The 18,351-nt window shown below is 33.9% G+C and overlaps 1 protein-coding gene across 2 annotated transcripts in view; it reads left to right on the top strand.

Moving 5' to 3' along the window:
• The window catches only part of HOMER1 (homer scaffold protein 1), a 117,458-nt gene extending 99,668 nt beyond the window's left edge, over positions 1-17,790 (top strand). For both annotated transcript variants that reach the window (XM_074328799.2, XM_019728184.3), the window contains exon 9: positions 9,579-17,790. In XM_074328799.2, coding sequence (XP_074184900.1) covers positions 9,579-9,767 — 189 coding nt within the window. In that variant the 3' untranslated portion in view covers positions 9,768-17,790. The remainder of the gene's footprint in view (positions 1-9,578) is intronic.
• Positions 17,791-18,351: the final 561 nt, after the last annotated feature.

The following is an 18,351-nucleotide window of genomic DNA, read 5'->3' as shown; positions in this document are numbered from 1 at the left end:
GCACTTAGCTAGAAAGTAGTGAAACCTAGATTCGTTTTGATTCCAACGTCTCTGTTCTTTCTGCATTACCATACTGCTTCAGGCAGCCAAGTGTCCAAGCCAGCCTTAACAATTCTTTAAAAAAAATGTTTTCAGTTATATATACATTTATATTATCCCAGAGAAACCAAGAGATGATTTATTCATATTAAACTTCTAAATGTATTTCATCAATTGAGCAGTAACTGAATTTTGTAGTTGGCACCTGAAATTGTGAATATCAATTCTTACCTATTCTCTTACTGAATACCAAAAGTGCCTACCTAAATAAAACAGGACAGGGAATCTTTCAGAAAACCTAAGGATGAAATCTAAAAGCCCAAGCAAGCCCAAGATAACCTGTGTTTTTTCCAATTTGAAGAAAGTTTCTCCTCTGTAGCCTCGTCCCTCCCTTCTAAACATCTATTTATCAAAAGCCCAGCACCCTTGAACATCTATTCATAAGTTCAGTCTAGAAAATTGCGGTCATTAAATTCCTTGAATGGTAGAGGAACTTCTGAAATTGCAGTACATAGAATTGGTTTGTGTAGTATGAATATGGATAGAAAATTCATGGGTATGGGTAAATTAAGAATAGTATGATATGATTTTTCTAATTCCCTGTAGGTAACCTGTTAGTTTCTAGTTTATCGTTTTGGTGTTTGTTTTTACACAAATGAACAAATATATCTGTTTTCTTTTAAATTCCCCCCCTCCTTTTTTCTTACACAAATGGTAACATACTCTAGATTACTCTTCTGCACTCTGCTTTTTTCACCTAAGATACATCCTCAGAGATCGTGTTCATTTTTTATGGTTTCACAGTACTTCATTTGTGTGTGTGATAGTTTATTCAGTCACAATCCTTTATCTGGGTAGTTAGGTCGTTTCCAGTATTCTGCAAAGTACTACAATGAGTAATGTGCACATTTTGTTATTATTAGAGGTGTTATTTTCAAGGTAAGAAGCAAGATTTCTAAGTGAGAAAGTAAACAGGTAGTTTGTTAAATGTTGTCAAATTCCCCTCTATAATGAATTGTGCCATTTCTCCCTCATACCAGCAGTGTTAAGTGACTGCCTGCTTCTTCACTGCCTCGCTGACAAAGTTTGTTTTCATACTTTTTAACTTTTAGCAATGTGTGATAGGTAAGAAATGATAGTTTTAACTTGTGTATCTTGTACTATGAGTGAAATTAAACATTTTCAAAAGCTTAAAGGCCCTTTCTACATCTTTTTGTGCACGTGTGGATTGTGTGTTCATGTCTTTTGCCCTTTTTGCTATAGGGTTTTGGTCCTGTTTCCAAAAATTTTCAAGAGTTCTTTATATATCTGTAGTTATATGTTACAAATATTTTTTCCCAGTTTGTCATTGTTTTTTGACTTTGCTTAAGATGGTGTTGTTGTTTGATGTAGTAGTCAAGTTTATCAGTCTTTTATTGCTTCTGGCATATGAAGCATAGATAATATTTTTCCAAACTCAGATTATATAGAAATTTATCAGTATTTTCCTGTAATACTTACATGGTTTTATTTTTTCTAATTTAGATCTCTGAATCATTTGTGATTTATTCTTTTGTGTGTAGTATGAGATATGGATCTAATTTTATCTCTTTTCCCAGATGTCTAGTTATCTCATCTTTTTTCCAGAGATTTTAAATGGTCAATTTCCATATGTATTTTGGTATATTTCTGGACTTCCTATTTTATTTCACTAGTCATCTGTCTATTCATGTACCAGTACCACACTGCTTTAATTGTAGAGGCTTTATAGTATGTTTTAATGTCTGGTAGGTCCAATTACTCCTCATAGCTTTTTTTTTTTCCTCATTGTTTTTATACGTATACTTACATGTTTATTTTTCTATATGAACATTCATATTAACTTTAGAACGAATTTTAATGTCAACTAAAAATTTAGCTGTATAAAAATATTTTGTGGGATTGCTTAAAATTTATAATGTAACCTTAGGAAAAGTACTGTGTTCATCAGGTTTCCATCCTATCCAAGAACAAGGGATGTTTTCCCCTTTGTTCACATCTGCTTTTCTATTTTTCAGAAGTATTTTCAGATATTCATCATGTGGGTTTCGCATATTTCTTGTTTATTTGTAAATATTGTATCTTTTTTGTTGCAAATGGGGTTTTCTCTACCATTGTATCTTTTGATTATTATTTGTATGTAATAAGAGGTGTTGAATTCTGCATGCTAATTTTATATCCTATTACCTTACTAAATTATTTTGTTTGAGCTAGTTTTGTCATTTATTCCATTGATTCGCCAAGATTTTTCAGGTATACGAACATGTAATCTGCAAATAGAAGTAATTCATTTTTTCCCAATTCTTAAGCCTCTGATGACCTCTCTTGCCAAATTATATCTGCTAAAAGTACCAGTACAATATTAAACAACAGTGGAGATAATGGGCTTATCTAGTTTCTAACCTTAGTGGAAATGCTCTAGTATTTTTTAGTATAAATTGAAATGTTGGCTTTAACACTAAAATGTGTGTATGTATTTTGTCATGTCATGAGAGTATCCTTCATTCTTATTTTCTTTAGTGTTTTTACCAAGAATGAATGTTGAATTTTGTTAACAGCTTTTTCAGCATCAACGGAGACGATCATAATTTTTTCTCCCTAGATCTATTAAATACGGTTTATTGTATTACTAGATTTTCTGATACTCAACCACCTTAGTATTCCTGTAATAAATCCCACTTAGCTATGGTGTAATATTTTCTTAATGTGGTCTTAGATTTTTGTTCTCTATTATTTACAATTTCTACATAACATTCATTTGTGATACTGGTTTGTAATTTTCTTCTTTTGGAGGAGCTGTATTTATAAGATTTAGGTATCAAGGTTATACTTCCTTCATAAAATAATTTGGAAGGTTTTCTTCAATTTCTGTGCTCTGCAACAATTTATGTCATATTGGAACTATATGGTCTTTAAAACTTTAATAGAACTCCTGAGTTCTAATAGAAACACCTGGGCCTCTATTTCTTCTGCAAATATTAGTCTGTTTAAGCTTTCCATCTAGGTCTTCAAATATTCAATGGGAACTCTTAATTTCTCATTTAATATGCTTGTTCTTGATTAAGTAAAGTTAAGCAATCTATTTTAAGTTTTTAAAAAAAATAATATTTGGTTTATTAATCAGTTGTCACTGTTTTTCTATTCTCTACCGTAGGAATTTCTACTTTTATCTTTATTATTCCTGCCTTGTGATTTACTTTGGTTTACTTTCATATTCCTTTTCTAGCATTTTGAGAGGGCAATTTAATTCCTTTATTTTTATTCTTTTATTTATATGTGTTTAAAGCTATAGATTTTCCTCTGTTCATTGCTTTAAGTGCGTCTCACAGATTCTGATATTTAGTGTTTTCATTATCATTTTTTGAACTTCTGTAATTTTGGTTTTATTTTCTTTCATGCTAGTGATGTTTAAAAGGAGGTGTTTTAATTTCCTGGTGGAAGAGCCTTTTTATATTTTTGATTTAGTTGTTAATTTCTAGTTTATTGCATTGTGATCACAAAGTTTTGTTTGTATAATTTCTACTTTACATAATTTTCTGCTGGGTTTTTTCGTGATCTAATATATGATCAGTTTTTATGAATGCTCTTTATTGATTTTGTAATTTAGGTCTTCTCTATGATTACCTTTTTTTGTTGTTGTTGTTCCACTTGATCTGTCTTATACTGAGAGTGCCATATTAAAGTCTCTTAACAGTGTGTTTTTACCTGTCTCTTTATATCTTCTGTAATTGCTATTTCATAAAGGTGGCTGCTGTGTTTCTTGGTATATAAACATAATTGTTACATTTTCATTGTGGCTTTTAGCATTAGAGAAATGTTTTCATTTGCCACTTTTTCTGCCAGTATCACAACCCCTCATTATTTTGGCCTTCCTAAATGAGTTCTAGGTGGAAGGATCTTTTTATTTTATGATTTTGTTATCAATTCCTAGGTTTATTGCATTGTAATCACAGAATATCTTTTGTAATATATATACTTACTATACCTGACTGCTACTTTTTTTGTGACCTAATATATGATAAGTTTTTGTGAGTGCCCCTTGGGTGTTCTGTACATATAGCTGGATAGTGCTTTGTGAGCCAAACTGATATTTTTCTTCTACTAGGTAACTCAGTCATGTTTGTTGATAAGATTTTTGTTTCGTCTCAACTTGCCATTATTTTATGTAATAATTTCTGTGTGTTATATTAATTTGATGCTTTTCTTCATATGATGTAATTTTGGCTCTTTTTTATATCTTTTGATGTTTAAGATGGTCCTAACTTTGTTGTAGTGCTTCCCTTTAACCTCATACCTTTCAAAAAGCTTCCTAGTTATCTGTGTTCATATTTGAACTTTCACTCTCTTGTGTTAGTTTTTAATTGATATTATTTGTCTTTGAACTATTACATATTCAATAATAATGCACTTATTCTGCTTTTTGCTTTCCCTTTCCTCTTTTCTATTTGTAGTTGCATTACTTTCTATCTTGTCAGAAGAAGTACATTTTCATATTATTTTTTTAACCCTCATCCACCTTTGTTTTAGTCTTTGATATACAATAAATATGTTAAATGATCGACATCAGTCCTTTGTCTGAAGTTACCACAGTAATCAGTTGGGTGAAGTTTATCCTCTAGAAGATGGTTCCAGAAGAGCTCATGGATATATATTTTCTTGCATATTTAAGCTGTTTTTAAAATAGACATAGTACTTGGATGGCAGCTAGATATAAAATCCTTGCTTCGTAATTTTCTTTGAGTTTCTTGAAAATACCACTCCATTATTACCTTGTTTTTATATTGCTTTTGAGAAGTCTGATTCCAGTCTAATTCTCTGGCCTTGGAAGTTTTGAGCTCATTCTGCTTGTATGCCCTGAGGACTTTTCCTTCATTTTTGAAGTCTACTGGTTTTACTAGAATACTTCTCAGATTCGATTGTTGAAGGTCAGTTTTACCAGCTACATGGTAGGCCCTTTTAATTTGTAGATTTAGATCTTCCTTTATTTCCAGGAAGTTTTGTTGTATAAAAGTTTTAAATATTAGTTCTGTCCTATTGTGGTGTTTTTCTTCTTCAGGAGCCCCGATGATATGTAATTGGGTTGTCTTATCTTTTGTTTCAACCACTTTCTCTATGATCATTTTCCCTACTTGTTATATCTCACTTTAATTCCCTTGGATTTTTAAAATAATTGAATAAAAAGTAATTTTTATTCAAATCTATTTTTCCTTGGGCATCTTATAATTCAGTCTTTATTTCTGATATGATTTTGCCTTTTTCTTTTGTTTTTATCATGGGTTTAGTCAACTCTCCTGTTTTTCAGTTTTTTGGCCAATTTCTGTTTACCAGACTCAAGTTTTTTTTAATGCTTGTTTGAGAATATATAACTCAGAGTGGAGGGTTCTGTTAGAGTTTTCTTGTGTTTCATAGTTGTTTTGAGGGGGACTTTTATTTTCATCCACTGAAGTTTTTAGAGTATCATTTTCTATTTTTATCTTATAACAGTTTATGTAGGTTGAAGATTGCGTGTACCTTTGTATTTAGTGAATAGAGTGACAGTTTTGGGTAGTTTACAAATTCTTAATTCAAAAACACCCTCTTTGGGGGAGACAATGAGGGAAAGGTTATGTGTCCTTCAGTATTTTCATTTTCTTTTGTCTTGAAAGATTCTAAATTTCCGTGTGTTTCTTTTTCCCTTTACCATACTGTTCCAACAGGCTCCTTTCTCTTCTTTTGCCCTTCTTCTCAGAAGTACCACCTTTCCAAGATTGCCTCCTCATACCTCGTGTACTCTGTTCAAGTCCCTTTCTTGTGGTGTGTTCTGGTCTACTAAGACTGTTTTGTCTTTTGTTTTCCTGGCATTTTGCCACTTACAGTGGTCTTTCTCTTTCTTGGGGTTACTAGAGTTCAGTGTCAGGCCTTTCGATGGCCTCTTCCCTCTCCTGTGCATGGCCCCCACAATCCTACAATGCCTTGCCCTCTGCAGAGGGTTACAGTGAGGACTTGAGAAATCTCTCTGCTGGAAATTGGTGATTGTAGTTCCTAATTGTAGGTCATTTGAAGTTTGTATTGTTCTCTTCTAGTTACATTGAAGTCATAGAATTGGTGTGGTTTTATTTTTCTTATTGGTTTTTACAGTTTGGGAGGATGGTTGGGAGATACCAGTGTACACCGGCACCATTATCTTGGCTTCCTGGAAGTCTGGAAGCCTGTTCTGTTTACTTCTTTGTTGCCAGTGTCCTCCTTCTAGGATGCATTAAAACAGGGGCCATCTTTATGTACTTTTGTTTTTTCAGTGCGTACATAGAAGATGCTCTTCTTCAAAATTTGTCTTTTACCCATTTGTCTGTTGAATTATTAATACTTGTTTTGATGATGTATATGTCCTATTATAGATGAACATTAATAATATAAGAGGGCAATAATACATCTTATAAGAACTTAAGATGTGAATCGGATATCAGTGAAGACAATTGTTTTTGTAGCTTTTATTTGGATTAAATGATGCAGGACTTAAATTAATAGTAAATGAACCTGATCTGGTCCCCTTGATGATGGTAATAATTGTTTAAAATTTTTAAATCACTCTAGTGTTGTAGGCCCCATATCTAACAAATACAGAGCATGACCTTCTGCCCACTGGGATTTATATGTTCAGTTATTGCCCTTTAACACACTCGAAAAAGAATGAGCAAATTCTGGCCTCCCGTGCTTTATTAGGGCTGAACCAGGCCTCTGGGTGCCCCTGGCACATGCTTACATATCAGTAAAGGAGAAGGGGAAAATAGTAGGACAAAAATGAGAATAAGCAGAAGAATGAGCTAGGAGGGACAATAAAAGGCAAGAAGGAAAAGGTTGAAAATACATACAGAAGGTAGAAAACTGAGAAGTGCCACCAACCACGGCTCCAGTTGCCTCCTGTTGGTCCCTGTGCACTGGGTTACCTGTTCTTACCCAGGATCATATTCTCTGCCTCAGAATAGACCAGCACCCTCAGCATTTTATGGGATCCCTTTTGTTATATGCCTAGTAAAATTCCTCCAATCAGAGAAATGGCTTAGAGTATGAGACTCCTTTTGGAGAGAACACCACAATTTTAATCGCTGATGGAATTTGGTGTTTTACTTGCTTCCATTGAAAACGTTTGGATGTTTCATTGATTGGCAAGAAGAACAAGGAAGCCTTTCATTTTTAAGGAAGAGTTTAGAGGGCAAACTGGGTGGTGCCTGGTGAAGTGGGTGTTTTCTACTGAATGACATTTGGTCTATTTTTATAGTTGGAAGCATTCTACTCTTAAGCTTATTGTTTAAGCACGCAGGAGAGCATGCTGTGCAGTCATGAGTGGAATTTTTACATTTGATCCCAGGATCTGTTTTCTCCCTCATAGTTTAGAGCTTCTATGAACTTGGCTTCTGAATTTACAAATATTTTATTGGTTTAGATTCTGCTCTCAGTTTACTTATCTTCATCTTGTAGATTATTCAAAGGAAAGAGATTCGAAACGTACCTGGTAAACATCTAACAGTAAATAAATACTTTAAATTGGGATGCCTTACATTCTTTATAAATCATTATAGCTGCTTTATTCCTTTTTATATTTTCCCAGGCTCTTCCAACTCATCTGTGGCATCCTTCCTTTAGCCTCTTTCTTACTTATTTCTGTCAAAGCATGTGAACATTTGTTTATGTTCAGAATCCTAAATCAATTGCTACTTTCTTATATGTATTCAAGCAATTTCCCAGTAATTTTTCTCAAAAGTTTTATTTCTACAGACGTTAATTATAAGACAAATTTTGGAAAGTACCCATAATTGCAATAAACCTAAACTAATTCCTGTTTTCTATTTGTATATTAATTCCCAGTATTCGTCTTCATGCATACAATTTTTTTCCCAGTTGCAGTGGGCTACTTCATATACTGTTCTTTTCATTTAACATTTACCAAATTGGCTTTCAATAATTAAGAAAACATTTTTCTACTGTCCTTTAGACTTGATAGAATTTTTGTAGAGGTTTACTTTTTAATGATATGCTAAAATTTAAAACAGATTTTCTGAGGCTGATTCATATTGTGTTACTAACACTAAAATGTTTTCATTCTCCCATATAACTTGCAGATATGAATGTAATTTATATCAGTCACTTCATTCCTCTCAGATATAAAAGTGAGCTTTCCAGAAAGGATATATATAGTAGTCCTCCCTTATCCACGATTTTGTTTTCTGTCATTTTAGTTACTTGTGGTCAACAGCGGTCTGAAAATACTAAATGGAAAATTCCCCAAATAAGCAATTCATAAATTTTAAATTGCACACTATTAAGAGTATCGTGACAAAATCTCGAGCCGTCCTGCTCTGTCCCACCTGGGACATACATCATCCCTGTGTCCAGCATATCCATGTTGTGTTAGTCCACTTAATATTCATCTCTGTTAGCAGGTATTTGAGGAAAGACCACATTCACATCACTTTTATTACAGTACATTGTTATAATTGTTCTATTTTATAATTATTGCTGTTAGTATAAACTGTGCCCGATTTATAAATTGACCATTCTCATAGGTATGTATGCGCAGGAGAAACATGGAGTATATATTGAGTTTGGTGCTATCCGGTTCCGTGGATATTGGGCATCTTGGAATGTGCCCCCTCTCGGAGAAGGAGGACTACTGTAACTTTCAATTCATTGCTTATCTGAATAGTTTATTGATAGTTGGTTTTCAGCTATTTTTCTCAATTTGATTCTTTACCAAAATTAACTCTGTAGCTCACGTTATGTCATTTTATTTTTTAGAATTACTTATTATATTTGGAATTCCTAGAAATATTTTTAGAGCAATAAAAACTTCTAAGTATGCCACAATTTATTGTGTGAAATATTTTTTTTAATTTTTGGTTGCCATGTACTTCCTTTTCGTGATTCTTTTTCTTTTCTTGATTTCCAGTATATTGGAATTGTTAGCTTTATAATCCTTATATGTGCAATTATTATATATCTTCACTACAGTTTTTAGCAGTTGAGCTATATTCTCTACCACAAGAATAATTAACATACTCAGAGGATCCTAAAACCTCATTTTAAAGAGTCATTTTCTTCTCTCGGTCTTTTCCCAGAATTGCCAGTAAGGAGAAAAAAATTAATTCCTCTCTTTTTCTCTGCCTGCGTTCACTTGAGATTGCTAACAGTTGAGCATTAGAAACAGTCATGGGCAGAAATAGACCTGAGATGTACATAATCCTTAAAGTGGGTCTTCAATCCTATCTCGGTATTTGAAGTGCTTGGGAGGTTTCCTGGCACAAGATAAGCAATCAGGAAATTTTTGTTGGGTGGATAGACGGATTCATGAACAAGCCAGTCAGTAAAATTACATGGATTTGTCAGATGGCAAAATCTGAAATTTCCTAAAATTGTGTTAAGCTGAGATTCAGAAGCTCATCCTAATGGTCAAACTGCATTAACAACAATATTAGTAATAATGAAAGTTATATCGTTTTCTAAGTCACGAACTGACATGTACGTATATCACACTTTTGTTTCTAAAGGAAGTAGAAATTCGGAACAAAGACCTGGAGGGACAACTGTCTGACTTAGAGCAACGTCTGGAGAAAAGTCAGAATGAACAAGAAGCTTTTCGCAATAACCTGAAGACACTCTTAGAAATTCTTGATGGAAAAATATTTGAACTAACAGAATTACGAGATAACTTGGCCAAACTACTAGAATGCAGCTAAGGAAAGTGAAATTTCAGTGCCAATTGATTAAAAAGTACACTGTTTCTCTTCATAGGACTGTTTGGGCTCTGCATCAAGATTGCACAAAAAGTTTAAATATCACTCCTCCAGGAGGAGGATCTTTTGAAAATTGGTATTGTATATTTCAGTGTAAATTTTAGAATTCAGCTTGTAGCTAGTTTGGGGAAAAAAAGAGATGAAACACTTGAACTACAAATTACCTCCATGTATATTATTGGCCATAGTTAACTAGAAAATTATAAATAGACACTTAATGCAATCTTTTTTTCTGATATTCGCCAGTGGGAGAATTAATGATGTCTGGGTCACATCCCCTTTTTGTGTTCAACACAGTGAAGGCTATCTGCTTTTTAAATTAATTTATTTATGATATCTAAAGCTGTGTTTTGTGCAAAAACTTAGTGATGAAAGCCCTGTCTTTTGTTGTAATCTAAATAATTTCTCAGGATATTTTTGCACTGCTGAGAAGCAGTGCCATTACCAATTAATTCTTGCCAGGAGTGAGAGAGAGCTGCATCTTTAATTGGAACATACTATAACTGGGTGTATAGAGTTCTTCCCTTTTTTTTATACTGGAAGATTTCACTCTGGTCACCACTCTGGTACACTCTGGTGTTCTCTAATCTTGTCCGCTGTATAGTTTATTTTTCCATATTGATTCCATGTATTTATGAGAAGATATTGTCTCCCATTTTATTACACACTTTAAAGCCAACTAACAAAGGCAGCTGAGTCCCTCAGAAATTTTTCTTTTTAAATTTCTAATGAATTTGACACACAGTACTGAAATATAGCAGCCCGTCCGTCACTGACGGTCTGGTCTAGCAATGTTAAGTGTATTTACAGAATATGCAGTTACATTTATTTATATATTTTGCAAAAAATCTTTTCTGAATGATCAATGCATTTCAATTTACAAATAATTATGGTTATTGGGGAACTGTTTATTATAGATCACTTTAAAGTGTATAGCTATTTTAAAGGGGATCCATTTCCATCCAACAGCCGATCAGAGGACTTACTGGGATTGGAGCCGTGTACTCTGTCTGGGTCTTCACATCAACCACATCTCTAGTCAAACCTCACAAGGCAATATTCTGAACTGTTAAATAGGTATTTCAAAACAGGAATTCAATTCAATAGGCTCTTCTCAGTGAACAGGTTTTAATGTTGTTTTGATGTAATTTTAAAAGACTTTTAGCAAAGATGCATTTCTTTATATGTTTCTTTTAAGACGCTATTTTAAAAGTAAGCCAAGTGCTGTCTAGTCTGCTTACAGAGTAGGAATTGCTTTAGAGTCCGTATATTCTTGCTGTACAATGCCCGTGATGATGAGGAGGGTTCTTTTTTAAAGTGTTTGCTTGAGTATCTGACTCTAGGGAGTCTATAAAATGCACTGATTTTTGATTGTACCCCCAAAAGATTGAATTGTTAAGTACAAAACTAAGCTAATCAATTTATAACCATTTTTTCACTCACAAACGACTACTCAACATAGACAGTTTTGTTTTATATATGTATGTGTATGTATGTACATACATACATATTAATTTATATTAGAGTGAAAAATAAATGGGTTGTTTCTAAAGTTAGTTTCTAAAGTGAGTTTTCAGGTGTCTCTGAAAAGTTTATATCAGACACTTAATCATCATGTATTATATGTGTGATAACATCATGTAAGTTACCTCCATCTATTTTAGAATATTTTCCTCACCTATGTGTTATAGGGAGGATAATTTAGGTACACAAGCTCAGAGCTGAAATATTTCTCTGATAAATCAGGTAATAAAATTTATTTGATTGATAGAATTTTGAAGTAGATGTGATTTTATCCATCAGTTTCTGAGTAACAAACAGCACCAGATTTTGTTTTAAATAGGGGATTTAACTCTAGGGATCAGGGAATGTAGTTATGAAGAGTTAAAATAAAAAAAATTTAAAAAGTGTAAGCTGATGAAATGGTAAGTGAATTATTTTAATGATGTAATAAGATATTTTTAAATTTTGACATAGTTGTTATTTAATGGGAAAATAACTCATCAAAATGTCTCCTCTTGAATTGTATTGATATGAGACATGTGTAATTCAATATATACATATACTCATATGTATATACAGAAAATTATTTTTAATATTTTCCTACTGATATGACATTTAAAATTGGAAATTTTGTGAGTTTTTTCCTTGTCCAATAGAGCCTGATTTGTTCTTTTTTTAGTGATTTAACAATTTCTTGAGGGCTGCACCTTTAAATTCCCAGATTGTCATTAGACGTGTATAGTATATGGGATAAGGTGAACACAAGTGCACATATAAATAAAATCTTATTAAATTATTTTACACATTAATTTACAGTAGGAGAGTATCTAGAATCATCATCTACAAGTCATAATTAGGTTGTGTGCCTACTGTAGTTTTCTCCATTTCTGTATTATATAAATAAAAATTTGCATATTAAAATTTGATTTTCCCAGAGACAAGTATTATATAATGTATCTATATTTAGATCAAACTGTGGTAATATATTTATCAGAAAATAATGTTGGGGATTGTAGCCTGAACATGTGGACTTGAAGTGACACAGCAAAGGAGAGCAGAGATTGATCCCATTGTGTATAAGGTATTATATGAATAATTATGAATTCTTGTACAAAAAAGCAACTGAAAAAAAAAGAAAAAGAAAAATACAGTTTTTATTTTGAAATACATTTGTTGTTCTCTGGAGAATGTACTTTATCTTTTTTTCCTTCAGGCTTTTACAGACATTTTTAAAAAGCATTTAAGTGATGGCAGCATTTACTTAAATCTTACAGGTGCTATTGGATTTTGCATTAGTGTGTTGTGTTGTGAAATCCTAACTTTGACATAAAAGGTTTTCTAAGTATTTCCCTGCCTGGAAAATTAGTTTTTGTTTCTCCTCTTCCTTTCTCTCTTCCTCTCTCTCTCTCTCTCTCTCTCTCTCTCTCTCTCTCTCTCTCTCTCTCTCTCTCTCTGTTTTTCTCTCTCTGTCTCTCTTTTTTTCTCTCCTTTACTGCAGATTTTAAAAAGTTCATGAAGTTGCATCTCTTCCTGTAGAAGAACTCCAGCACCATCATAGATTTAATCTTTTGCTGTCATTGAACTTGGGAAGCAGTTAGATAAACTTACACTTTTTTTTCCAAGTGGAACAAAAAAGGGGCACTCATAATTAAACCACTACCACCTTTTAAAATTCATTTCTTTGTTAAATAATTAAATTCTTTGTTAAAATTAAATTTATTCTTTAATGTGTGTGCTAGTCTTCCATGTTTTTATTTAACTCTGGAGTGTGCAGCTTAACTGCTCTCTCCTTGCAGACCTGATTTTTTTTGTCAGTTCTGGAATGGGAGGCAGGCCAGAGGGAAAATTTGTTTGGTGGCAGTGTTTGTTGTTTTGTTTTGTATTGTTCTTGTTTTAAGAAATCCTTTTTATTTGACATCAAAAGATTTTAACATCCTGAAATTCTGTGCTTGAAGTTATAAAATAGTCTTCAATGAATTTTTGTCTTCTGGATATTTAACATTGTTCTTTTATCATTCATGAAGTAAATTAATTTGTATCAAACTTAAAGAAGAAAACTTCCAGGTAAGAAGTAATTGAGAATGACAGATGTGAAAAAAAAAAAAATTCTCAAGTTGGCTACTATACTGTAATAATACTTGTTGAGAAGATAATTTTCATGTGAGAGAATATTTTGAAAATTACTAGAAAAGGATCATTTTAGAATGGAAACAGATGCATAATTTACCTTACTCTGAATTGTGAAAGTGTTCCTAATAGTCACATTAAATTGGACCTTAAAGTTTTATGACAGTTTTTCTCTATGGGAAACTGATATATAGATGTCACACAAATAGAAGCATAATTATGGAATTAAAGAAATGCATTTTTCACTTTTTGTGGCATTGCCTAGTAAAATAGCTAACAATTTTATCCAAGAAAGAAACCTCAAAAACTCAATCAGCACTCACTGCCTAGTGATTTCTGCTTAGTACACTAGCTAGAAAAGAAACACTGTAAGTGATTTTTACCCAAAACAGGTGACCTGGGAAGAGAAATTATATCCAGACTAGAATAGGGAAAAGGCCACAAGCTCCCAAGAGACTTCTCGTCGATTCACTGAGCTCCTTAAGGAACTTCTGTCCTTCAGTTGAAGGACACATTCCAGAGGTTACCAGCACATCTGGGTGGGCAGGAGTTTTCCAGTGACAGCAGAGCGAGCAAAGAGTAGGAACACAATGACCAGTTTTCAGCTAAGGCCCATCAGAATAGCCAGCGACATATAAAGTGCTATTTCCTACTTTGCTGCTACTTTTAACTCAATGAGTTGGGATTGCCCTAAGGAATTTCAAAGGCTTGCAGAAGTTGTCAGAATTTATAACCTAATATAAGACACCTAACATTCAGAACTCACCGTTCGGTGGGATTCTGATCTATTTTTGTCCGTTATTTTCACATCAGACCTACCCAGGGACAGAAATATTACTCTTTCTCCTGATAACACCAAATTAAGGTGATAATGGGTGCATAAGAAATGCAAAATTAAGCCCATTTCTGTAGCATAGGAAAATGTCTTTTGTGGGTATCTTTTCTATGAATACTTATGATTTTATCGTTTTATCTGTGTTTTATAATTGTTACTATATATGCATTTATATAGTTAAGTCATATCTATATGACTTGTGTCTATGACTTATTTGATTGTTATACCTTAAGTGGAGTGACTATTTCAGAAAACATGGCTAGAAAGCACATGTACTTGAAGTGAATGCTGTGCTGACTTCAGTATGAAATGGAACAGAAAGGAGTATTTGTTGAATATCTGTTGCATGACAGGCGCTGTACTAACTGACATTTCATTTCTACGTATAGGGGCCCTTCCAGGGGTGTTCCTTTGGACGGGGGATGGGGGAAGGAAGGGAAGAGCTCAAATGATTGCACCTGCTGTGTTCCCACAGTCATCAGTCTGGTCATCCAGTACACCAGTCCAAAGGTGGAGATCTTGCTCCTGTTTCTGGTACAATTTTTCCCTCTAGCTTGCCTGCCTTGCCTCTCTAGAATACTTCTGTTAGGGCACCTCTTAATTACATAGATTTCCTCTTCTTGAACTTCTTCCTTCAGCCTCCTTTGGTGTTTACATGCGTGTTATTATTCAGTTATAAGTCATATTTTGTTTGTGCGTGTCATATTTATGCAATATGTTTTAGTCCCCATTTTCTTTTTAACTTACAGGCTTCAGATAATACGCGGAAAGTAGTTTCATATGCAGAATTCAGTGTATAAAATTTAAGTATTTATAAAGGCCTTGGGAAGGCAATTAATCTTGTAAGTTCCCTAGTGAAATAAGTTGTAAACCCGTAAAACGCGTCCCCCAACACTAAACAGTAGTTCAGCAGGATGTGGGTTTTGCAGTCAGTACTGGGTGAGTTTGTGATCACTTCCTGTTTCGGAGAAGTGAAGGCCTCTCTGGGTTGATCAGGCCATTAAATCAGCCCTAGGACCTTTAGATGGGCGATACTTCTCATAAATTAGAATCATACAATATTTGTCTTTTTCTGTCTGGTTTATTGCACTTAGCATAATATTTTCAAGGTTTATCCATATTGTGGCACGTATCAGAATTTCATTCCTTTTCAGTGCTGAATAGTATTCCATTGTATGGACATAACACATTTGGTTTATCCATTCGTCTGTTGATGGCTGCTTGCGTCATTTTCACCTTTTGGCTATTGTAAATAATTTTGCAATGAACATTCATATACAAGTGTTTGTTTGAGTCCTTGTTTTCATTTCTAGCTAGGCGTGGAATTGCAGGATCATGTAGTTTTTCTGTGTTTAACTTTTTGAGGAACCCAAAGGATTGGGTTTGAATTGAATTAACTTAAAAGATTCATAGAGCAAGATGGCTGTCCTAGGGAAATCCCACTTGTGCTGTTAATGTTTTGTTAATAGACCTACCTGCAAGTGACCTATTGGCCTCTAATTCATGCCTTTTACTCTCATAACTAAAACATTTATTGAACTCCTGTTACGTCACAGACCCTATTTCGGCACAGAGACAATTTAGTGCAGGACAGTTACTTTGCATTGCAAAAGTGCTATGATAAGGAGAGCACTCGCACAAGGGACCCATAGGAAAGAGGAGTGGAAAAGGCTTTCCCAGAAGACACGGTATCTGATTGAGTCTTGGTGTAGGAATAGGAGCTAGCTTGTTGAAGAAGGGGTGAAAGAGAATTGTAGAGAGTGTAATGGAGAAAGTCGTCAAAGGGTAGATCAGGAAGGACTCTAAGTCATATGAAAAATTTAGGTTTTATTCTGAAGGTAATGCTGAGATAGATATTAAGGGATTTTTTTTTTAAATAAAGAAGTGATATAATAAAATATGTTTTATAAGTCTAGGTTGTTATGCAAATCACAGTAATCACTGTTGAGAGGCTGTATCGTGGCACTTGCAGTGAAAATGGAGAAGATGGAATGGATTCAGAAAGTACTTAGGCGGTAGAATCATTAGGACCGATTGGCTAATGTAGGTGACAAGGAAAAAAGAAGAATGCAGGATGACTTCTGGATCTCTTGAATTGGACAACCAGTTGAACAATCCCATTTATTGAGAAGTGAATTCAAGAGGGGGAGAGCCTTAGTTTTGAAGGAAGTGAGACAAAGCAAGATGAAGGATGAGTTAGTTCTGTTTTGAGTTTAAGATGCCTATAAAATATCCAAGTGGAGATATAAGTCTACGTGGAGCTTAGGAGAGAAATAAGAGCTCAGATAGACATTTGGGAGTTGTCAGCATACAGTAATTGAGGGCATGAGAAATGCAGAGAATACAAGAGGAAAATGTCACTTTGGGCCAGATGCAGGACAGGAGCTTGTGAAAGAGACAGAAAGATGAATAGACAACCAAAGAGGGGGGATTCATGGAAGCCTAGAGTGGAGTTTCAGAAAGCCAGATTTCACACAAAAATAAATAAATCAACTCATGTCCCAAGGCAGTGATATGCAAAATGTGTTCTGTTGAGATCCGTCATTATGTTTGATTTAAAAATATATTTTAACTTAAAAAATTAAAACCAACAAACTCAAATACACTGCTTATGACATTTTAAAACATTGAAATTTAGCAAACATCAATATCAGGTTAACTGTTTTTATGGATGCCAGAATGAGGCCGTCTCTGGTAAATTGAAGAGCATCATGGTGTTTCAAGGTGAGCTCTTACAGAAGTGTTACCATTTCTTAGTGTGAATCAGGGCTTTCTCAGTACCGTGCAACTGAAATAAAATACGGAGATGGGGTCTACGTAAGATAACTGCTGTGTTCTATAAACCCAGTCTCAAATGTTTAGGAAAGTGATTTCATTTTTCTTATTGACTTGTTGATGAAATTAAATGTTACGTACCATTCTTTCTGTACTGGACTTCCATGTAACTGTCATTTCTAAAAGGTTGCAGGGCTGGGGGGCTGCAGACAAAAAGAAATTGACACTTCCCTAGTAGAATTTAACTTATCTTTCTGTGGCTCACCTGCCTCTCCTCAAAGTCAAGTGTGTCTTTTTTAAATGTGTTACTTCAATACTGAATTCCCCGCTAAGACCAGGTGGTTTTGTGTTTGCATTGCTATAGAAAGTTTAGAGAGTTGACATTTCTGTTATCTTAAATGGTCTCTACTCTTTATATTAATTCATAAATAGGTAACTGTATGCAAATTATCTCTTGTAGAAAAGATCTACAACGACAACAACAACATACTCCTTGTATTTGGTATAAGACTGCTGTATGGTATTTGACTTTTATTCTAGTTTAAGTTAAATTAAAATTAGCTTGGATTCCTTGAGTAGACATGACTTGCACTACTTGGGCAAATTAGAGCATGTTAGATATTCCAGGAAGAAAAGGAGCTACTGGTTTTTAAATTTGGCTCCAAACAATCTATAAAATTTACAAATCACTTGTGAATTGTCAAATAAACTCTAACTTTTAAACTATCTTTGTTCATATTTTTCTATGTAGTGATTAATCTTGGTCTCCTTTAGCAGAGCCTTTAGAGTACATTCCGTACATTAAAATCCCATGTTATATGTAATAGTGTAAAACATAGAACTTCGCAGTCTATGGTATACGGCCATCTCACAACAGTTCACAACAATGTCGTGACCTAACTGTTATTGTTACCCCATTTTATAGATTTTATAGAGTCTGAGATTCAGCAAGATTCAGTGATCAGCCAGTGAGAGCCGACCAAGGACTAGAACACAGGTCCTGGCCTGCTAGCCCCTGCCCTTCCCACTCCATCGCGCCCAGCTAGGAACTGCAGACCTCTTATACGAAGGCAGGTACAGATACAGAAGTTTCCACATTCACAGTGTTGAACAACCTGTCAATGAAGAAAATTGTTTTCCCTGTCACAATAGTATTGTCTATTAATACATCGAATATTTATCTCCCTACTTCTCTCCTTTTTCAGAAAAAAAATAACTTTAATTATGCAAGTGGTTCACATGTGATTTTTTTTTTTGCAGGTGTTTTTAATAGTACAGATAAAGCAA

The sequence above is a fragment of the Rhinolophus sinicus genome, chromosome 3, assembly GCF_057876585.1.
Source record: "Rhinolophus sinicus isolate RSI-liver-muscle chromosome 3, RSI-T2T, whole genome shotgun sequence".
Lineage (NCBI taxonomy): Eukaryota > Metazoa > Chordata > Mammalia > Chiroptera > Rhinolophidae > Rhinolophus > Rhinolophus sinicus.
Note: the sequence above shows the minus strand (reverse complement) of the source record. Positions and strands in the feature narration are given on the sequence as shown.